Source organism: Sinohyriopsis cumingii, chromosome 4, assembly GCF_028554795.1.
Source record: "Sinohyriopsis cumingii isolate HCF-2022 chromosome 4, ASM2855479v2, whole genome shotgun sequence".
Classification (NCBI taxonomy): Eukaryota; Metazoa; Mollusca; class Bivalvia; order Unionida; family Unionidae; genus Sinohyriopsis; species Sinohyriopsis cumingii.
The window spans coordinates 97,438,138-97,462,818 of NC_142964.1; the positions used below are offsets into that span (position 1 = coordinate 97,438,138).

At 35.5% G+C, this 24,681-nt stretch overlaps 1 protein-coding gene across 1 annotated transcript in view; it reads right to left on the reverse strand.

Moving 5' to 3' along the window:
* The window catches only part of LOC149801732 (T-complex protein 1 subunit gamma-like), a 62,097-nt gene that overhangs the window by 21,564 nt on the left and 15,852 nt on the right, over positions 1-24,681 (reverse strand). The window contains exons 6-10 of the mRNA XM_089956039.1: positions 21,067-21,184; positions 16,520-16,600; positions 12,433-12,538; positions 7,152-7,234; positions 1,943-2,009 (exon numbers count right to left, since the gene is read on the reverse strand). Of these exons, the coding sequence (XP_089812165.1) occupies positions 1,943-2,009; positions 7,152-7,234; positions 12,433-12,538; positions 16,520-16,600; positions 21,067-21,184 (455 nt within the window). The remainder of the gene's footprint in view (positions 1-1,942; positions 2,010-7,151; positions 7,235-12,432; positions 12,539-16,519; positions 16,601-21,066; positions 21,185-24,681) is intronic.

Sequence of the window (24,681 nt, forward strand, 5' to 3'; positions counted from 1 at the left end):
CATGTATGCAACTAGACATCAAAAGAAGTCTACTGGTGAAAACCTGATGTTGATATGACTTTCCATCTAGGAGTATCAATCAGATTTTCACAATGACCAGTGTGGTTGCATTGTGGAATATCAAGGCCAATGTTTTCCAGTTATAACCTCAGGATGATATGACCTTCCATTCAAGTAGAAAGAAAAAGATTTTCAAAATGGCTGCTATGGTGGACTTACTGAATGTAAGAGGAGCAGCATCTTGATTCAGTACCAACTTTTCAGATTGTAGTGGTCAAATTTTATGTACAGGTGGCACCATTTTCATTTCAGACAAATCAGACATTGTAAGTCTTTTGAAAACAATCCTATCCTTATGACTTTCCATTCCAGAGTAGCAATAATAAGTTCAAGATAACTGCCAATATAGTCATATTGGATGTTCAAGCAGAACCATGTTAATTTAAGGTCCATCAGACAAATCTTCTGATGAAATGCATGACTTCTGTTCAGGAGAAGTGGCAAAATTTTCAAGGTGACTGATGTGGCAGTCACAATGGACATCAGATCAGGACCAACTACACATAATAAGATGTCCTTCAGTAAAGCCCCTTGTTCAAATGATCATCCATTCTGAAGAAATAGTAACAGCAAATTTTGCTAGATGGCCACTGTGGTGGACATGCTGGATGCCCAAGCAGAACTATTTTCAATTAGGACTAACCAGACACAAGTTTTCTTGTGAAAACCCCATGTCCATATGACTTTCCATTCAGAAAGTGAAGTGAGAAGGTTTCTGACAAGACTTTTAAGATGGTTGCCATTTGGCTGTATCAGCATCAACATCGTTTTCATTTAGGACTAACTAGACATCATAACAAGACTAACTAGACATCGTAACTAGTCTAACTAGACATCATAACCTGTCTAACTAGACTAACTAGACATCATAACTAGTCTAACTAGACATTATAACTAGACTAACCAGACATCACAACTAGTCTAACTAGACATCATAACTAGATTAACTAGGCATCATTAATCTAACTAGACATCATAACTAGGCTAACTTAACTAGACATCATAAGTAGTCTAACTAGACATCATTACTCTAACTAGACATCATAACTAGGCTTTTAGTTAAAACCCCTTGTCGACATGGCCATCCACTAAGGTGGAGTTGTAATAAGATTTTCAAGATGGCTGCTGTGGCAGCTATATGGAATGCCTGGCAGCAACATCTTCCTTTAGTACCAAGTAAACCTTGGGATGAATGTGTCTTTAGTTTCAAGGCAATCTTCCAAGGTGTAGCAGCAATGACCAAGAGCAATAAATAGAACATTGGGTCTGTCACACCAAACAACAAAGTAGTATGAATTTCTTTACATCATGACACCACAGTATGTGACTTTTTATCTGGATTGTACAGGATCACACCTTTTGACTGACCTCATCCAAAAATATTCATGCACTTTAACATTGGTTTTGCCAAACATATTTCTTGAGGCATTTATATAATTACCTTGCAAAGCAATGTGGATATATGAGGATAATAATAAAGTGAATAAACACAAATTAAAGTTAAGTCTAATCACATTCAAAAAATTATACCCAATACTGAAATTGTACAGAATGCCCACATGATCTCTATTACCTTTACTTTATCAAGAGGCACAATAAAGCTTAAACGGATAAACATCAATTATGTAAATGGTCATCTAGTGGTTGCAATGGGTCTAACAGGCAATTACATGGCATCATGGAAGATGCAATGTAACAAATAAATGCTACTTTCACTATCTATACAATATAGATGGGAAATGAAACATTTTTCACTTTCCATGAGATCTAGAAACAACAGGTTGTGGAGTTCATTTCCTAGCATTATTTTAACGTGGTAATGTATCAAAGAAACAAATTATAGTATCATTCATATAAAATAATCTACATTCATAAAACATACCTGGCTTTCACCTTTCTTGTATTCTAAATTGCAGTCAAGAAGAAGAATTCTAGGATTTTCAATACGCCTGAAAGAAAAAGTGTTTATTAAATTATACAGAAAACCAATGTTCTATCATAATGACTTCAACTTCAGTGTGTGATTTGTGAATTTTCAAGAACTTATATTCCTAGTAGTTTCTTTAAAACTTGTCTCTGTAACAATTTAGTCCACTCTATTGTTTTGCACAGCCATGTTTTAAATGAGAAAACAGTATTGCTAGTGTCCATTTCCTTAACTGCCAATTGTTTTACAATTATACCCCAACAGTACCTTATTACGGTGTTTTTATTTATCACAGAACATTTTAACAATTGATGCTGATGCCAAGTAAAATGTAGTGTGTGTGTCTGGGGGAGGGGATAAAAATATTTTTAATTATGAAATACATATGATACTTATGCATCGCTTTTCTTTTCTGAATAAAAATTCCCCATTCATGCATTAGAAATCCCTCTTGTAATTAGAACTGAATCATGGAATGATCAAGAATGAAATAATGAGTACCAATCTGACTTGCATCCATCTTCATAAGCCCATCCCCATCTGTCTTGGACCATTCAATAATCAAACGCAAGTATTACATAATTAAAATTAGTTTTATCCTAACATTTTCATAGCAGTTAACACATTACCTGCACCCAGTGCATTGCTGAATTTGCCATTAAGGAGGGAATCTAATGGTCTCAATAGTCACACACTATTGTACTTACCTTTATGGTAGAAGAAATTTCCACTGTAAAATGGTTGAAGGTTTGACCACTTTTCTGTGCCATAACCATGACACATTGACAAAAAAAATGCCCTTGCTTTGGTGCACCAAAGAGCAAAGGTAAAATGATGAGATTGTCCAAAGAAGAATGGTTAAATTAGGTCAAGGATGAAGCTAAACCCATAACTTCATGGACTTTGTCATTAAGGACACATCCCTCTCAGTTAGGTACTGACAAGCTCTCCTTTTCCTTTTGCCCTTAGAAAAAGTCAAATAAAACTGCAAGGCCCTAACTGGTCAAATGAGCATGTCTTGGTTATACCCAGCATAGATATGACTGGCAATGGGGATCTCAATAGGAAAAAGAGCTAGTGATGTAGCCGATTCTTAGCCAAAAATCCCAGGTTGACAAAGAAGCAACACAAAGTAGTATACCACTGAACCCTTCAACACACAATGCATGAAGCTCACTCCTCCTTGCCGATGTCAGAGAAAGCATGAAAACAGTCTTAAAAATAAGATTTTCAAAGGATACTTCACTCATTGGGTACAAAAATTAGAATCGACAAAGCCCAAGAGTTGCAGGAGTCATTCCATCTAGTCATTTATGATTGGAAAAATGGCCCCATAAGCTCAAACAGATGATGGTCTCAGCAAATGGCAGGACCTTCTGAGAACCTTTTATGCTAGAAAGGGCTGCTCTAAAGTTCCCAACAGTGGTCATTTTTTGGGAAAGACAGAAGAAATCTGCAGCTGCACTCTAATGGGGACAGCTATGATTAACATGTTACCTACCACACTAATGGTGGATTCTTTCAATAGCTGTGGATGAGCCAAGCATGAATGTGGAAAATTTGGAGTAAATACCCTCTGCGCTGCAAAAGAAGGATCCTCCTCAGTGGTATTCTACTGGGTTTGTCTACCAGCAGGTTGAACAAGTCAAAGGGTCATTGCCATGAGGACACAGTGTGGCTATCTGGACAAGCCAAGGAATAGAGATCCCAACTTGATGAGTACCGACAGGATGAAACCTAGTTGGAAGGCATATGAAACGAACAATCCCACTTTGGACTGAGAATGTCCATTGCCTAGGCCCTATAATCCAGAAATACAAGACAAAAATGGGTAGCTTGTTCAATCCCATCACAAACAAGTCCACCATGGTATCCCTAATTCCAAGGAAAGTGCCTCCGCTAAAGATTGTTGCAGTTACCATTCCATAAGACCACACAGACCCACCACCACCCCCGGCCAGAAAAACTGTCTGCCAGGCTATTCCTCTTTTCAGGAATATGGGAGTCTTGGAGAATGATCTTCTCCAAGGCTGCTCAATGGAGAAGGTTCCAAACTGAATGCAAGCAGAAGGTGCATATGTACCTCCATGCCTCCTGATTTACTCTTACATGTTGGCTAACATACAAGGACCCTGTACTTGGTCTACACACCCTTGTTGAGCCAATCAACAATGCTTGCATTTCCAAAACTTTATAAAAAGGACCCTGAGATCTGTCAAGATGAATTGGCTTCTTGGCTTGTTTTGAATAACCAGACGTCATTGCCAGAGACTGGTTTAGTCATTTAAATCTTGAAAATTCAGAGGCAACAAGACCTCTGAAGGCCATCTCTGCCTCAAGTGCAACCCTTAGAAGATTCTTTATGTGGTTAAGCAAGTCATTCTTAGTCTCCATAGCATTATCTCTGTGCAGGTGAAACAGCTTAGCAGAAAGCACCATGGACAATCTGGGAGATTGGAGGCCACTTAAAAGAGCCAAAAATACAATCATAAAAAATCTGCTCCTGGTGCAACTTAAGATCATACTATATAACAAAATAATCATTTGAAAAACTAACAAACTTACGAAAATTTTCAACTTGACTTGAAAATTTCACAATATTTCTTTTCATATGAATTTGTTCTCCAATACTATTGGTGCTTAAGTTAATTCATGTGCATGTCAGTGTTCACATCACAATTAAGTCACAATATTTTCTCAATTTTTGCAGGAAATAATAATTTTTCTTTTCATAACAAATCTGTAAAATAAACATCCAAGAACATCGTTTATATACAAATAACCCATATATTTGCTTGTCTTTTTCTCCAATGGACACAACCCGTTGATATGCCAGTCGAGCTCTTTTTGCGGTTTTGGCAACGATTTTTTTAGCCTTCCTTTTTTACTGAATGTGCAATCGTTTCATTTCCTTCTCAATGAGAGCCTTTTTCCTTTCAAGCAGGTGCTTGTATTGGCAACATGCAGTGCACATATTTTGACACAGAGCTACATCTGTTCTCTCATGCAAGAAATCTTTCTTCTTATAGCAATTAATTGCACTTTTTACAGATGCTTTCTGAGCTTCAATTTTTTCGTATGCAGCTTCTTTTGTAGGTGCTGTTCCAATCGCTTCCAATCACGATTACTGTACAGCAGAGGTCACAAAATGCCAGTCCCATACCGTTCAGTTTTCTTATAAACTGACCAATAAATTTCCGTTGACTTTTCGCTCCAGCCCTTCCGATAAGTTTTTTAAACCTTTATCTAAACTTCTCGTGTCATGGTCTCTCTCAACAACTCAGAACACATTTTTGCAAGCACACTTCTACTTTCCATTGCCATCAGTTTCCATTACATGAAGTTTCATTGGATGAATTTAAACTTTCGACCAATCAGAATCCTCTTCACGAGATTTTCATCCTCCCCATAATAAATGCAGTGACTTTCAGCCAAGTCTCACTTTACTGATCACAAACAGCAAACGATGTGTACACACAAAGTGCATACTAAGCAAGTGGTGTTAGCTTCCCAAGGGGACTCCTTGTGCCCCCACTTTCCCACACCCTGCGACATTAATATGAAAAGGATCCAAATTTCTTTTTCTTTTTATCTTTTCCAGAACAAATAAAAAACTTAATTTCTGCTTGCAAAGCATGGCATGTAAAACAGGACTGAAATATTACACAAAAAATACGAATTGGAAAATAAACACTAAAGGAACTGAAAAGGTCATTTGAAAACTGTGACGCTTGAGTTAGACTGTTTTTTTTTTTTTTTGTTATTTCAGTCTGAGAACAATCCAATTCTCTAATACTAACTGGTAGAGGGAAGTGTGTAGTTTGGATGGAGAATTTCAGTTCCAAAAAAGGAAAGCAATGACATTTTAGTATGAAACATATTACTGGTATTTGATACTCATTCATACAAAAGGACTCTTTATTGCATGTAAATACACTGCTTTCCTACACTATCAAACGTATACTTGTATTTGTGAAACATACAAGTCCAACAACAAGGCCTGAAAGGTAACCTAATGCAAAATGTGACCACAGGGATAGAAAATCTAAACCAACACTACATTCCACCCAAACATAATATGGTGGGACATTAAACAAAGAATCCCTCCAAGGAACTGATGCTCAACTGGCTGAAAGAATATCCTAGAATTCAATACAAGATTATTTCCTACTTTCAACTGCTAAGTGCTGAAACAAATGTTTAACATCACAAGATTTTCAAATTTGCTGCTGTGGTGGATAAGAAGTGATAAGAAGTCTTCTGGTGGAAGTTCCATGTTGGTACAACTTTCTGTTTGTAAGGAGAAACATTAACAAGATCTTCAAGATGGATGTAATGGTAGTCATATATGACATCAGACTGGCACCATTTCTATTTAGTATGAATTCTAGATCTGGAGGTAACCTCATCCAATCAGATGGAAGATCAACTCACTAATATGCACATAGCCCATTAATGAACCTAACCAAGACAATGATGATGCAAGTTTATTTACAAAACAATGATTATAAAAATTTATTTACTAAACTATATTAAAATCCAAATGAAATTCAAAACAATAACAAACTCAGCCATTCAGGTACAAGAATACCCCAAAAATTTGCAGTCATTGATCTTAATCAAATTTATCCAAGACCCAGATGACTTAAGACTATTTAACAAGCTATGCCAAAATCTGATCGGAAATATTGTTGAGAGTGTTGACTAGCTCAGTCAGCTTGTCATCAAAAAGAGTAGACATTGCTTATAATCAAAACTGGCTGCTGATCCCATACTGCAATTGTTATCAAAATCGGATCAGAAATATGGCTTGAAATGTGGCATAAATATCTGTGGATGACATTCAAGATCACACTATTAATGTATCCTGCTCATTATCAAACTCATCTGAGATCTCATTGTTATCATATCATCTTCCAAGTTTGATCACAAAACATGGCTTCCAGAGCAGTAACAGCCAAGCTGATGCAATGTGTGTATCTTGCTCCATATCAAGTTCACCTGATATACAAGACTGTTTGCCAAGCAAAGCTTTATCTGAAATCAGGCCTTCAGCGTGGTACCAAGCAACTTGTGATGGACAGGTGATGAATGATGCACAATGGATTCTGGCCCATAACATAAACACACCTGTAAAGTTATAAATATATCTGGATTTACTTACCTCCTCATTTTTGGGTGAACTACATCTTTATTTATCATAACCCCTTTTAGAACTTTTGAATCTTCAATTGTACCTCCAGGAATCTGAAAAGAAATGCAATTAAATAAAAATGAGGCAAAGACAGTAAAACCAGTCTTAAGCAGCCTCTGCTATGAGTGACCATCTGTCATTTACTACCACAATTGTAATGCATAAATCAATTTTATTACATAAGCAGCTACCACCTGTGAGAACATAAAGACCAGTGACCTTTATGTAATCCTATGTAACTATGACCACTTGAAAAGTCAACACTGTTCTGATCAAAAACAAAAGATAAAAAAAAAAACAAATAAAGAAAAGTGTACATTTTTCTGAATTTATTCAACTCGTCTGGAATGGACAATAATTCTTTAAAAGTAACAAACTTCTATACAAGCATTATGGCAACTTCATCTTCCTATAATCCTATAAATCAAGTAACAGAGCTCAAGAAGAATAAGTATGGTGTATCCATTCCTCAAAATCTAGAGCCTTGAATTCCGTCAAAAGTTTTGCACAACAATAACCATAAACATTAGGTTTCCTCAGTAATGATCTTACATCTTTCTCACTTCATCTAAGCCAACACATTTCACCTATTTACAGTCTAAATTACTTGTTCCTGCTATTTACATACCCATATTCATATAAAAAAAACTAATTTAATCCCATTAAATTTTGTATGCAGAATTGCTTAAGTAAAATGTGAAATTTGGCATGTTCACAACAAATTTTAACAATTCCACCAAATCCAGAATGGCTGGCATCTATGCATTTGTATCCTTAAACTATTTAAAGAGACTAATAGTCTTCTACTCTGATTAGATTAAATCAACAATGATTCCACAAAATAGTCTCACCTGCAATACCTGCACTGAAATTTTCCCCCTGTATCTGATTTGCAAGAAACTTTGTTTCAATACATTGACTGAATTTAAATTTCAATGATGACAACAATCAAAAGGGATACCAACGTTCCATCATCCTGTCAGAGAGACAAGATTATAAGAATGAATTTATTTTTTAGGGCATGACGTTCCATGGTGTTGCAAATCATGAGACCCTTGAGGCAATGAAATCACCAGATTGATATTTACCTAAAAGACAAATGTAAGGGTGGATGGCTATGAAAAGGGTACCCCCTTTTTCAAGAATCACTTAATCTCCTTATTAAACAGAACTAAACTTAAATTTTGGCTTAGAACAAAAAAATTTAACATTGAAAACAGTTTCCATTTTAGGACTCTCACATAATGTCTGAATCAGACATATGAGCCTGAACTACGCCACAAGTTAAAACTAGACACAGGTATACCTATTAAAACTCGTATATATTGGCATAAAACTCGTTTTAATCTACAGAACTAAAATGTGAACTTTAATATGCTTCACTTCATAGGTTGGTACAAGTCTGATTTTTCTCCTTCAGAAAAAGGTTCTTTTAAATTCTGACAAAAAAAACCTAAAAGGTATGTACCATTGTTCCTTTGAAAAAGAAGAAAAACTATGCAGTGCACTGCTCCTTGGAACAAGTGAGCTGTAACAGATACTCATCTCTATCATCAATTTACTGAATGTAGGACAAATACACTACCTACACTCTTACTAAATCAACACTGGCACCTAATACAAGCCTAATACATGTTTTTCATTAGCTATTATGAAGGACACCCAAAGCATGGGATTCTGCATTGAAAACTGCCTCAACAGTTGGTAGATTGCTTCATATTTTGCAAGGTATGATAGAATAATTCACCACAAAGGTAGGTTGGGGTTACTGAAGATTGCTATTGATGACAATGCTTAACAACATGTTCCCAGTGCTAACAACAAAGTAAAAAGCAAATATTTATCGCATTTTCATTGACTTCACGTATGAAAAAGAGAAGTAGGGAAGATAAGGTTCATTTTCTGTAACATTTATTGAGATCACATATTGCTGATAAAGTCTCATCACAGTGCAGTACTATGCTGGCCTGTTTACCTTCTACATAAGAAAACACACCAGCATGTGAAAATGGAGCAGATGAATGGGTTACCAGTCTACTTGACCAATCTGATCAGGAAAGTGCTTGGATTTACTATACAAATATACTACAATCAAGCATTCAAATTATCCATACAGAAACTGTATCCCAACTAACTGAAGACTTTCACAATCTTCAACAATTCTGGTAAAACCTCTATAAACGCAACTCGTGATCAGTTGAAATACATCTGAACTACTCATTTTTTCAGTCACTGGGTGGATGCTGAAAATTCCAGGATTTTCCTCCAACTCCGATATTTGCAAATTTAAAAAGCTCTTTCCAGTTAGGAAACACATCCTTTCTGGCAACATTCTCCTAATTTCCTAGTAGCATGGATACCATCAAGGTATCTGGGTTAATGTTTGTGTCTGTCATTTTTTAGTAATGGCAGCCATACAGGAACAATATTTGTGCAAACTTGAAAGGCCTTATGCAAGGATGCTTTCTGTAAAATGTGGCCAACTTCTGTGGACTGGGTTTTGAGAAGAATTCTCTTAAAGGTTTTCATTTTGTTTGTAAAATTGGCCATACTGATCAGCATTATTAGTGCTAAATATAAAACACCTTCCTGTCAAATTTCTTTTCAAATCTTTTGAGTGTTTTTTGATAAGAAGTCATTTAAAGTGTTTGGGTTTTTTGTCATGGGACAAAATATGTTGGCAGATTAGCGTAATTTGTAAAAATCTTAATGCCTTCCAGCCATGATGCTTTTAATTAATTTGGTCAAATCTTTTCAGTGGTTGTGATAAATAGTTGTTAAAAAGTTTTCATATTTTTTTTATTATACAAACAATGACCATATCTGATGGCATAGCAGCATCATTTATACAAATTTAGAAGGCCCTTAAATCTGGATGCAGAGGCACAACTAACTATTACATGTTTTTTCTAACTTGGGAGGGTGTGTGTGTGATTTGGATTTTTAATGTAGCTTTAACAAAATTTCAGTCATATCGCTATGATGTCTGCAGTGTGGCAATTTATAGTGATAAATAGCACTAGGGCATCATGTCACAGATATGTAGCATGATGTCCCACCCAGTCACATTATTCTGACACCAGGCTGACCAGTCCTAACAATAACCTCTTAATGCTGAGCACCAAGCGAGGCAGCTGTTAGTACCATTTTAACAAGTCCTTGGTATGACTTGGCCTGGGATTGAAACCCATGACCTACCGCATCCGAGGCATAGGCTCTAACCATTAGGCCAGCGGAGTGATCCCCTTGGAAGGGATCAAGGATCAATTGTAAACATCACTAATGGCATCATAATCAGCATCTAGCATCATTGGCTTCACGACCTCCAAAACCACAGGGCAGTTGTCTTTCCCAAAAATGCAAATGGTGCAGGAACATCTGGTGAAGAAGTGGAGAAAGAGAGGTCCTTTTTGCAAAGTCTTACATTTGATCATATCAGAGGGAACAAACTGGACATATATCTGTGTGTGCACAACCAATACACAATAAACAGGTGGGGTACATATCCCATAGGGCCCTTCTGTGCCCACACTGTAAGAAGCTTTGAAGAGAAAATTCACAGAAAACAAAAAAATCAAGAACCAAAAATGGGTAAATGATATTTTCCAGCACTGGAAGGGGATAGAATTTACTGAAGCACCACCTGGTAAGCAAGGCACAAAAAGGGTTAAAAATTTAGCAAAAATAATGAAATAAAGCAAGGAATAAAAACAATTAATCAATACAAAAAGGTATGTCATATGCCAAAAAGATGTTTAAAGACAAAAACAAAGTGAATTTTGATGACCAATATAGCACACCTGTTATTTATAAATCATCCAAAGAAAAACAAGGACAGCAAACTGTACATTGGCAGTGATTAAGGACTCAGACTCAGGTCATGTTCTTTTCGATTCTGGAAAGCTGCGAATAATTAACTTGGAATGGAAACAATGAGTCTCATGCAATGCAATAAAAGGAGATACGTTATATATGTCTTTTAAAGGTTTTTCCTAATAAAAAAAGGATAGTTCTCGCAAAAACATTTGATGGTGGATTGGCATAATTTGCATATAACTGCAAGGCTTTAATGCCAAGACCTTTCCCATTAAATTTTGCCAAATTCAGAAACTCATTTTTTGATAGTAAGTCATCTAAGGTTCTTCTATTGTTAGTAAAGATGGCCATATATTTTATGACACATCTACATCATTGGTACAATTGTACAAATATTAAAGACTTTTATGCCAGAATGCTTGCCATCATATTGACTTAGTTCTGCATGTGAAAAGTCATTTATGTATTTTAGTATCTTCAATAACAGCAGCCATCTTTGAAAGGTCATGTCAGAACACAATATATTTTTACTTTTAATTAGAGCTGAAATAAATACCAACACATGTATTCAGACTGAATTAGAATACTCATCAATGTTTCGAAAGCTATCAAATTAGCTGTTTTTCTCTCATCTGTTTTTGGTCAACTTTGGTATTTATTGGCCAATCCCCTATCTCCTCATACCCAACAACTGTTCTACATTGAAAATACACTGAACTCAATCATTCAACTTTAATTAAATGACATGAGGGTCCGAAGAACGTTTTCTTTTGAAATCAGATTAATAATCACATGAATGTAGGTGCTACTGTCTGACGTTTTCTACAAATACAGTAGGACCAAAATGTTCATTTAGTACTGAAGACAGACAACAGGGCAGTATCTCTCAAGTAATTATCCAGCGAAATGTGATGACTATCTAAAATTAAATGATATAGAAAGCAATTAATTCACAAAGAAAAGTGGAGTGGGAAAATATGAAGACAGTTCATACATGATATGTGACTAAATTATTTCACTAACTTTTAACATCCAATTTATTCTAAATTACAGAATTTAGGTATTTAAGCCAAACAGCAATCAAATTCCCAATTAACTAACTTAGTGTAAAGATTCATTGTCCTCAATATTACCCCTGTTCAGTACCACATTTTCTGTGCCATGTCCACCAAAAGCAACAGGCTTTCTTCTAACTGCAACTGTAAGCCATCCACAAACTTTGCATATTAATGAGAACTTAACATTTCTGTGCATTTTACAGTCTGATTGACAATATTAGCTAGTAAAGCTTTAAAAACATTTATAAACATTACCTTCATTGTCTTTTCATCTAATTTTAAAAAAGGAAAAATAAAGATGCTTTAATCACATATACTCCAGTCAATATTTATTTGTAAATAATTAAAAAGTTAAATCTGGCTGATATTGCACTTACCTTCTCTACTTTGGCATATCGTTTAATATCAATTTCCTTTCTCCCTCCCTCTTCTAGAGCTACTGTTGATGTGGCATCTAAAGCAATTTCACAAGCCAATCTAGACCTGCCAAACATTTGAAAGAACAGTTAACCAATGATGTTTTCAAATTAACATTGCAACTCCACATACAATTAAATGGAATATTATAGGACCATTTAATAGATGATGGCATTAGGTTTTAAGTAACGAAAATCTTATGTTGGTTTTCCTGATAAATATTTGTTTGACAAGGATATAAGAACAGTGATGCATTCAATAATTTTTTTTTTAAATTCTAACTCATGGTGGGGTAGTCACAATGACTCAACCTTCTTGAACTCATTAAGACACTGTAGACGGGGGTGGGGGGTGGTCAATGAAAACATAAAGCCCCAGTTCTAAATGCTGCCATCATTACTTGTTTAGGCATGAACAACCACTAACAAAAGATTTAATACAACAAGCTTTGAAAAACATAACAAATAATTTAAATCCAAAAATAATCCAAGAATAATTCACGAATTAAATTTTAGAAGTCCTAATAATGAAATGTTCTAATGAATTCAAGTTCGAACCCTGACGAAGAATCCAAGATAGAAGGCGATGACGTATACTGTATCCTTTGTGGTGTTGAAAGGTCTATAATTCCGTGTTATTCACAAACAATAATCCGGTGTTTGAATTAATGAAATGTCTTTGTCCCAGAATTCTGTATGAGCCACTCAAATATTTCCAGGAAAAAGAATTAATCGTTTTGAATCCAAATAATTTGAATAAACATTCAAATGTAATTCCCAAAATGACACAACAAAAGAAACACCACTTGTGTCCCAGTGTTCAGAAGCCCAACTGAGAAATATCTCTATAAACATACAGTAACTCGAAACACAAAACAAAGTCCCGGATGAGAGTCAGCTTTCCAGAACCTTTGAGAAGTATTTATGTATAAAAAAAGCACATAGTCCCACTATGACCTTCATAAGAATCAATCATTTTACTCAAAGAATAAGATAAAAATAAAAAGTTGTTTACTTCTCTCACAGATTTCTGAATTAAGGTCGGGAACTTGGTCAGTGTTGAATGTTTACTAATGAACAGTCAAGGTCAAACTATTTTCTGGAAAAGTATCAAGTTCCTAGTAAACAAAACTGCATCATTTTGATATATAATGAAATTAAAAATAAAAAGATTTCAAAACTTACAAACAATTAAATTAAATCAAATATACATAGCACTATTGATAGGCACAATGCAAAAACTAATTCTGGTACACAATGTACCTCTTCCTCAAATAGGCATTAACTGGAGAAAAGAAAGCAACTGTTAACCTAGCATTAAAATTGTAAATTAAAGAACGGTGAACAATTTGTTCATGTAAATATATTCCCACCTGTTCCACATCTCACCCATAGCACACTGCTGATGAGTCTTTAGTGATACATGATACAACCATCTCATGACCTTGATACTACTAATGACACTGAGCTAGGACTAAAGATTTTTTCAAGTGGAACATCATGTTTGCTAATTGTGATCACACTTAGAACTCACAGGATAAGTTGAACACTCATTAAAAATGTGTTCAATACACTCAGAACTCACAGGATAAGTTGATACATTCATTAAAAATGTGTTCAACAGTGTACAATAGCAGAGTATGCACTCTGGTCATGGTTCAAATTCCAATACGCAAGCATGGGTGAGGTATGAGTGTTCTATACAAAATCATATGTCCTACACCATGATCAAGTACAATACCACATCAGCTCTGGCATTTGTTCTATCTATGAGATGCTAATCTCCAATGATGGGTTTCCTGTTCCTAAACTTATTTGTGGAGTTTTTATTCCACAGATTTTGCTAAATATATACAAGACACCAACTTGTATAATATTTGATGCCATTATATGTTGTCTTCCATTCAGAATCCAGTGACTGCAGGGCACTTCACTGCCCTTTCATTACCCATAATACCAATGTAACTAGGCAGCCAACAGAAGACAATGAAATTTTTTGAATGGTTGTTACACAAGCCACATCATTAGTAGGAGATCAACCCAAAATACAATTTTGATACAGTATATCCCATGGAATATACTTTCACATTTTTATCCAAATTGTTACAGCAGTATCTGAGAAGTAGAAAAAAGAAAATGTGGATGGATGACCAAGCAATAAACTCATATGACCTTCAGCCAGGTGAAATAACAAGCAGCTCAAGCTGGCTTGATATCATTAGCCTGCAAGGATTTATAAAAAAAAGTCAAGTGTAATAACAAGGCAGGTATTCTGGGATGAAAAACACTAAATTGTTCTCTTCTACAATGCTCAGCTACAAAACATCTGTTATTTGTTACTTGTAAAACTAACAAAGAAGTGTTTGTATCAAATCTGCAAATTGATTTATTTTTATTTGAAAAATAAACTTGTTTCTTTATTCAATTTCTGATCTTAAATCACAGTATTTGATACTTGTTACAATGGGATCTGGGATTCAGTGACTCACCATGATTTGTCAAGGGCAGTATTTGACACTTATTACAATGGAATCTTCATGGGCTTCGTTGACTCAGCATGATGTATCAATGTAACCACAAGTTGAATGCACTGTCTAAATTTGCAATTTACTTACCAAGTTCTTGGAAAAAATTTGGTTCTTTCTTTATTACTTGTCTAATTTGCAATTTATTTACTCAAGTTCTTAGGAAAATAAAATTTGGTTCTTTCTTTATTTCTTGTCTTAATTCACATTATTTGTTATGTCTTTGTGTCTATACAGTGACCAATATTTCATTTACTTAGTGTAGAGTTTTCAAAGATAATCTGTACTGGTTAAAGCTTCGATGTGTCCAATATAAGTATAATACATGTCTGGTAAATTTTAGGTTATATGCCAAGATATTTCAAAGGTGTCATGCTAGTCCAAAAAAGTATAAATATGGACCTGAACTTTCACATGGCGCCAGGTGTTTGGTCCTGAATCTAAATGATAAGTCTGACAAAATTTCAACATAGTCCACATAAGAAACTCCTTCACAGAGCTAGCATAGCAATCTTCTCTGCCAAATAATTGCACTAAGTGTGCTCTGCACAGCAGCAAAGCTAAAAACTGGCAACATCTGGTGGTATCAAGGAGAGACAATGGGAAAGAGTTACTGCCCTTTGCCTAATTAAAAATAGGATAAGATGTTTTTCATCTTTTAGTAGGGTTCAATTCGCAAGGTAGCAGGCTAATATTCCTAATTTAATGTGATTGGGGAACATATTCTAAAGAGAAATAGTCAAGCACTGTTTAACTGTAAATCAAGCAAATGTAACAAATAATGATTAGTGTACTAACCAAAATGGCAGAATGTAGTTTAACATTGAAAACAGCAAAATCATCAAGATTTTGGAATGCAGGACATCATATGAGCATTGTACATCAAAAATATTTTTTTAAACCTCATACTGGATTGAAAATTTGGGCGTTTAATTACACATTAGCACACATCATAATATGGCAGGTATATGTAATGTTACAGGGCACCACAGCACAATAATAGGCTCCATGATGCTAATTAAAACATGTTCTAAAGCTGCAAAAGTAAAAGATGCCTATAAACCATAGGAAGCACATGTTCTAAGAAACACATCAGATCAAAATTGCTTGACTCTATTTTGGGGAAGAAGTTGAAAACTGATTTTATATAAGCTTTCTATGGAAGTCACAACTATGCTAGGGTAGCCACCCTCATCATAATTTTCATAAAGCATGTCCAATAAAGCACTCTCATCAAGTATGATCAAAATTAGATCTGCCATTCTAGAAAAATCAAAAAACAGTTTTTCCACCCAACTGCTCAGGAAGCCACATGGTTTTTAGCCATCCATATCACAATTTGATCATTCATGTCCATACAACAAGGCGAGCTAAAAACAGCAGGACTGGTTGCATTCACAAAATAGTACAATGGACAGACAGCCGGACACAGTGATCTTTTACTATTCCCCACCGCTAGTATAAAAAAAAAAATTATGTAAAGTTAAACTGCCACACTACCCAGGAATCGCTGCATAACTTACCATTTACCCATAAATTTTGTTCCCACACAGCTCCTCACAATCTTCAACATTTCCTCTCTATTGCTTGTATCAACTGGAACACTAGAAAGACATTAACAGCAAGAATTACCAATATTACCTAGAACAAGAATAACCCGAATTAAAATAAGAAAAATGGAAAGTAAATATAAGGGCAGGGTATTCTTGATGAACGATGTAGGATTTGCCAGCTAATCTCTAAACCAATGTCTCTGGTACAATTTACAGCTGTGAATTACTTATTACAAATGTTAAGGCCCTTGCCATTCCATGATAAACATTCTTAATTAACGCAAAGGAAATATCATGAAAAATTTAACTGAAACTACCATCCAGCAGTCTTGCTAGAGTCATAAAGAAACAGATCAGATTAGAACGCAGTATATTTTGAGGAGAAAGTCTAAATTAAACAAGATGTTTATATAAGCATTAAACCCTTTGCTAACAGAGCACATCTGGTGTAGTCAATAATATACATACTGTTATGGAAGACAATACAAGAGTTGCCAAAGTCTGAACAATTAGATCATAGTGACATATTTGGTATGGATGAGTCACTCTCCTTGAGATGCATTCACATACCATTTTTTAATGTAATGAAACTGGGTCCAAGATACTTAGGATGTAACAGATGGCTGAAAATATGCAAGTCACTTAAGCAGATAAATTAGTAGTTGTTGTTGTTCTAGGGTTTAACACCATTTTTCAGCACAAGATAGGCTATACATGGCGGCCAGTATAACTGGTGGAGGAAGAACCCTGGAAAACCCAGGGAAGAACCACCAACCCACAAGAAACTACTGGCAGGCTTTCCCACGTACCCATGCAAACAAATAAATTAGTAAAAACAGTAAGCTATTTTGGGTATCAAAAGGGGTGAGTGTAAAACAAAGTTGTAAAACTAAGGTTTTAATTAGCTTGCATTGGGGACTTGAGAGTCTAGGAAAAGAAAGCAATCCAGTAATAGCTGAGATGTATTACTGATATTAAAACAGGATAGTGAAGGTGTAATAAATGAATAAATGACATCGCTTTTAAAATTTTGTTCATTTTAATTGTTTATTATTCATCCACACTTCAATAATTACTATTGTCAGTGAAGCAGTCTACAGCATTGCTGGTGTAAACAGAATGCAAAATCACTCATGCATATGTGTTACAATGACATTATTTAAGTATGTGTGAATTAATGTGTCTCCTCAAGATGTATGAGCATACAAATTTCTTAAGTGTAGGTGAAACAGGGTCCAAGATAATAAAGGTACGACAACGGATAAACTTACAAACAAAAGGTATTCAAGAGGGAAATCTGGGTCACATTGACACAATTCTGACACAGCCGAGTTACTATCTTTGAAATGCGTCCACATACCAATCTTCATGTGAATATGTCAAATTGGAACCAAGATAATGAAGGCATAATCAACGGAAAAGAAAAAAGTCACTACCCTACTGTTCAGTTGAGTCACCCTAAGATCAATAAACAAATTTTTATAAGCTTAGGTAAAATGTGGCTTGAGATATTATGGGTTTAATGAACAGATGGATCAAAATGTTACATTTTATTTTTAGTTTGCTTTTGTTCATGCTGGTTTTAATGGCTTTTTAACACATTACTGGCTATATCATGACAAGAAAATGGGTGCTAAAAGTCTTTCCTTGCATCACACAAAGGCTGGCAAGCAAAGCTGGCCTGCACAATTACAAAAACTGCAACCCGTGGGTTACACTGCTTGTGCTCTACCAACTAGGTATTTTGGTCTCTCAACAAAATTCAAATTCAAATAAACATGAAAACCAGGTTTCACTGACCTAGTTAATATGTTTGAGTTACTCTCCTTCATATCACAAATTTCATCAGTGAAGATGAAATAGATTCAATGATACAGAGGGTGTTACCAAACAGCTGAAAATATGCGAGTCACTTAAGTATACAAATTAAGTCAAAGTGACCTAGTTTGGTATTGTTGAATTACTCTCTCCAAGATGCATCCACATTCCAAGATTTTATGGGCACAATAATGAATGTATGTATGTATGAACATTTAATGGCACCAAAGAATAACATGGACTATATGGCAAAAATTAAATGTCAAGTTTGCAAAGGGTACAATAAAAACAAAGAATTTCCCAAAAATACTATGTAAAATTTATATTAAAGACAAACAAGAGGAAAGGGACTGACATGACAGCAATTGAATATAAAAACATTACTTCCTTTTAACTGTCTCGCGTTAAAACCATCTCTGATATTTAGCACAATATTGGCTATATGGTGCCAATTAAAAGTTAAGTTTGACAAGGGTAAGGATTTCCAGAAACGCAAGATAAGAACATTCCATCCTTCTAATGTTCAAACCTTGAAAACATCTCTAGTATTCTTCAGTGATAAGATTTTCAAATTAGCTGTTGAGGTACACATATTGGACATCAGTTTAGCATCATTTTCATTTTGGGCAATGTAGACATCATTGTTAAGTGTTTTGATGAAATCCCAATGCCATAATGATCTATTCATGAGAAGCAGTGACAAGATTTTTAAGACAATCATCATGGCAGACATATTGGATGTATGACTGGCACCATTTTTGATAAAGGACCAGTTAAGTCTAAAAAAAGTCTACTGATATAGCCATCCATTTTGAGAGGAGGAGAGGTGACAATATTTTAAAGACACGACTTTTCAAGATTGATGCAGTGGCAGCCATACTGGGCATCAAATCGGCACCATTTTCACTTGGGACCAAGCAGACATGAAATGAAGTCTTTTTGTGAAAAATTCATGTTCATAAGACTATCCTTGAGAAGAAGCAATAACATGATTTTCAAGATGGACAATGTGCAATGGCCATATTGGGTGTCAGAGCAGCACCATGTTCATTTATAACCTATAGGACATCATAAGAAATCTTTTAGCAAAAACTCTATGTCAATATAACATTCTGTTCAAGAGGAGTTGCCATAATTAGATTTTCAAGATGCTCACCTTGATAATGGCAATATTAGACTTAGATCAGCACCGTTTTAATAATTTACAATAAATTAAATATAAAAGTCTTTAGTGAAAACTCCATATTGATATGACCATCCATGAAGGAGAAGTAGAGATAAGATTTTCAAGATGGCCACTGTGGCAGCCATGTTGGATCTCAGATCAGCAATGTTTTCATTTAGATCTACACATTGTGCGTCTTTTAGTGACAACTCCATGCTGATATGACCATCCATTCAGGATAAGTAATGATAACAAGAATTCAAAATGGCTACCATGGTGGCCATATTGGACATCAGATCAACACTATTTTCATTTATGGCCAATTGAACATCCTAAGAAGCCTTTTAGTGAAAACATCATATTGATGTTAACTATCCATTCAGGTCTTGGTGCGATAACAAGATTTTTCAAGATAACTGCAATGGCAACCATAATGGATTTCAGATCGGTAACAGTTTCACTTAGGACCAGCTAAACATCATAAGAAGTCTTTTAGAGAAAACTCCACGTTGATATGACCATCCATTCAGAAGGACAGTGATAACAAGATTTTAAAGAGGGCCAGTGAGGTGGCCATATTGAATCTGCAAACAGAACCATTTCATCTGCAACCAACTAGATCATGGGATGAACACGTTTGTAAACCTTCATGATAATCCTCCATGTAGTTCAATAAAAATAGCAATAACAAACAAGATGGAGGGACATCTGACAGACAGTGGACAACAGAAAATCCCACAAGATATTCTGGTGTCTGATCAGTAAGGCTAAATATATAAAACCCTTAAAGGAATGAAACTTGTCTTTAAAAGCATTCACACACAAGTACAAAATTTTCTCAGGTGGTACACAGCATAAAGTTTCTTAACCTAGTTCACATCCAGAAACATCTGTCTCAACGGGTGGAAGTTGATACACAACAAAAATGTGTTCCAATGTTAGTGTTTGCAATCTGATTAGGGTTAACACTTTAGAAGGTATGCACAAGTCAAGTACATAGGTTTGACATTACTACCTTAACTTTGCAGCTGTCCCACATGAGGGATGCCAGTGATGGTTTCATGTTACAAAGTTCTCATTACACATATCTTGTTACGTATATCAGTGATTCACTCAGGCTGAATTGTCAGGGGGGTTAAATTTTGTGCAGCACTACTGTTTATGATATATGTTCCCTGGGCTTGCTCAAAGTGCAATTCTGGATAAGACATGCCATTTTAAACAATATTGATGCAGCATACAAACAAACAAATGGGCAAACTGTTCTATCCCCTCCCAAATTCATTGGTGAGGGGGGAAAAAAGGCAGACATGTTTACACCTCAGTAGTTTTCTTAAATCTTGCCTTGCATGTTCTATATCTGTCAACATTTAACAGGTCAAAAGTGAACAGTTTTCTGAAGCACTCTCTATAGCAATTTTTCTTTCTGATCCTCTCCTCAGTTAATGTTCTCCATATCTAACTTTTAACAAGGCCAAATTTTGTGTCGCAAGCAGAAACAAATATTTTCCTCAAGATTTAAAATAGTACTTACCAGATCTCCTTCAACACTTCTAGCAGATCTTCCAAAGCTTGTCGGAATGCAGTTATGATGACAGTTGGGTGCATCTGTTGCTCCAGGAATGGCTGGGCCACAGACAAAACCTCACCACCTGATATGGCATGGGATAAAGTAGGTTATCAATACACTGTTATGCATCTATGCTCTTAAAATAAGTAATAGAAAAGAGTGAAAAGCATCAATGTTTGTAAAATTCAACAAATAATTTATTTCCACTGAATACAAAGTGAAAATGTAAAACAAAAATAAACTTAGGGTATTGCAAATTAAATCCAAAATAATCCTAGAGTTACAGATGCAAGTCCTATAAAATAACAGCTCTGAATAAACTTTATAAGAAATGCAAATTAAATCCAACACTGGTGAACTGTATCATTTGTTTAACTCATTTGGCCCCAGAGGTTTTTGTCATTTTCGCCTGAAATGCACGTAGGAAAGACATTTGGTGGGCTATTTCCGAATACATCATAATACATCGGCTTTCAACAGATTTTCCATGAGACTAATGCCTAGTTGTATTAGAAACATCATTTTCCATTGGTTATTTTGCTTGCGCATGAGCAGAAGGGTAAAAGTTGGAGTTGCTTAATGAACCCATCATTTTTGTATGGAGACCGCTCTTTATTCCAAATGCCCACCTTATCCTAGTTTTTGCAAAGGTTCACCTGTCTGTGTGCATTTCAGACTGATCTGTCTTAGATCTGAGGCCAAAAGGTCTCAAATCCGGACACAAAATCGCATTCTGACCACAAGCGAATTTGGGTCAGAAAAAAACGGGTCCAAAAAACAAGGTTTTTCCCTCTGTATTTTGTAGTGCAACTAGAACTTCCAGATGATTTGGTATCATTTTAGAGCTATATCTGTCTGCTTTTTTGTAATACTACCCATGTTGGTGTACCTTAAATGACCTTGATGCTGCAGAGCCCAGAAATAGGGTACAGCCTCATCACGTCTACAGACAGGGATTGGGGCCAAATCAGTTAAACACAGTAATATAATTCCAGGTAATAATTCGCTATAAATCCCAGTGAATTTCTCTGTCCAAGAATATTATTGTTTATGAGCACTCTTTTTATCAGTGAAAAAAAAATCACTGAATAAAATAATTTTAAGAAATAAATTCCAGTCCAAATAAATTACTGGACAGGTAAAACTTTAGGAAAAATTCTACTGGGTACACAGCAGTCCTAATAATCAGTTACTATAGTATGTGATCGAAGGGAAATTGTATTAAATGTGAATCTGAACTGCTTTGTTGTTAGGTTCACACGTACCAAAGAGAGGTACACCACTCCCTCGATAACTCATGCACATCGGGGTCCAGAAACATCAACCGCACTATAAGTGAGGCACAAGTTATCGAGGGACCTATAAAATAAGCCAAAAACCAATAAAGTGATCAACAACATAAAGGAAAAATAAGGGGGGGGGGGGTAGACAGATTATAGTGTTGAATACTCACTTTATAATCGTGCTGAGATTAACTGTGGATAAATATCTCTTCATAACGGTGTACTTTATTTATTATTTCCTCATAGGGCAACATTAATTTCAGGATAAATTACAGTATATTGAGGCGATCATCGAAAACATTATTCCACGTGGTTTCTGTTCGCTTAACGTGTACCACTTCACACACTGTGTACTACGTCACTAATTTTTATGTTGAATTGGATACATTCTAGTTTTATTGTTTGATCCAAATTAGACGTTTTTTATATACAAAAGATCGACTCTTTTCGAGAAACAGTGTCGATCGAACGATAGATATATAGATATGAATGCGATAGAAGTAAAATGGAAAACAAAAAAACAAGGGTTAATCAGTACTAACATATTTAATTGGTCTACAAATTTAAAACAACGTAAATTTGAACAAGTTAATACTTGCCATTTGTGCCACGCTTGACAAATATCAATTCACTTTTTGAAAAAATCAGTTACATTTTTTTTTTGTTGGTGTGTTACTCCTTGGTTTCTCTCCCACCGAGCAAAATCCCTCTGATTTCTCAACTGCATGAGCTTTACGTAGTCAACATTTTGGGTCTCCAGCCACTTTATGGCAATATCAAAATATTTGATTGCTTGATTGCTTCCTGTGTAGAGGGGGGAGGTGGTGCAACATCTGCGTCTGCATCACTTTCAACACTTGTGATACTCCAGTTAGAATCGTCTTCTGCTGAAAATTTGTTTGTTATAGAATTAATTATTGTTTCATCTGACATGTATTCGGCTGTGGGGCAATCATTGTCAGCACAAATCCACTCCTCCATGTCATCAAGAGAAATGCCCATCTCAGGACCATGAGTCTGTACTACTTTCTCCCGAACAGCCTCGGCATTAATGACATCAGTTTCACTGAAACCTTCGAAGTCACTATCATCATCGCTTTCTCTGTTACTATTTTGCTTTACGTCAAAGGCAGCTTCCAAGACCCTTAATCCAGCACCCCAGGTCTCTTGTAATCGATTTTTTAATGCAACAAACACTTCCCCAAGTTGTTGATCAAAACAAAGCCGGCATGTAATTAGGTTCTCACAGAAGTACTCATGGGTTTCGATGTGACGGTCGATTGACTCTTTTCATGTTTTCAATGAACAGAATATGTTGTGATTTTAATGTGTACACTGAAACAGAATTAAAGGATTATAACGTGACTTTCACACTGGAGAACATATAACGTGTTTATTTCATTCTCTCTTGCCACCTGTTAGCATTTACCAGAAGTTTCATTGATCGCTATTTCACCAGACTGTTTATTTACAGTATACTGACAACTATTTATCATAAAAACTTACATAATATATGATATCTTTAAACAGAGGTCTCGCTAGGATTTTAAAACTGGGTCTTTCTGCTTCTGAATTCAATCACTATTTAGTGATATTTATCAGTATATTTTCTCACCTGGCCGCCTGTCAAAGCCTTTGAACTAGCCGCCTAGCTACTGTATCATGTTCTTTTTTTTTATTTACTCTTATAAAATGGCAACATGTATGTACATCAAAGAGTCTTTCAGTCACTGAATTCTGTCATTGTAAATATCAACACAGTTAAATGATCAACACATTTTCCCACAAAGCAGGTGGCTGAAGCAGGACCGGCAAATCTTTGAATTTTCCCACGCACCTATTACATGCGTACGGAGGACTCCCGCCTCAGTGATTTTCTGCGTCCCAGATCAAAAACTGGCGTCCAAATACGTGTAATTAGCTTTTTTGAGATCTCTGAAATTAATTCTTATTTAGAACTTGCAAATTTCAAAATATGGATTATATTTTTACGGGCATTAATCACCATTTTCGATGATAAAACGAGCAATGTATCAAGGTTTAATTTATCAATTCTTATTGTAATTTTTTCATGTTCAGCATATTTTAAAGATATTTTAGATACATTTTCTCTGGAAAAAATCAGGAGCCAAGACGGACACCGCATTATAAGCGGGATCGTGAGTTATCCGGGCGCGAGTTATCGAGGGAGTGGTGTATAAGCATAATTATTACTATCGACATGATTTTGGTCATCCATAAAGAAAAAGCAGAACAAATTTTAAGGGGGGGGGGGTTGGGGTCCTCCCCCAACAGG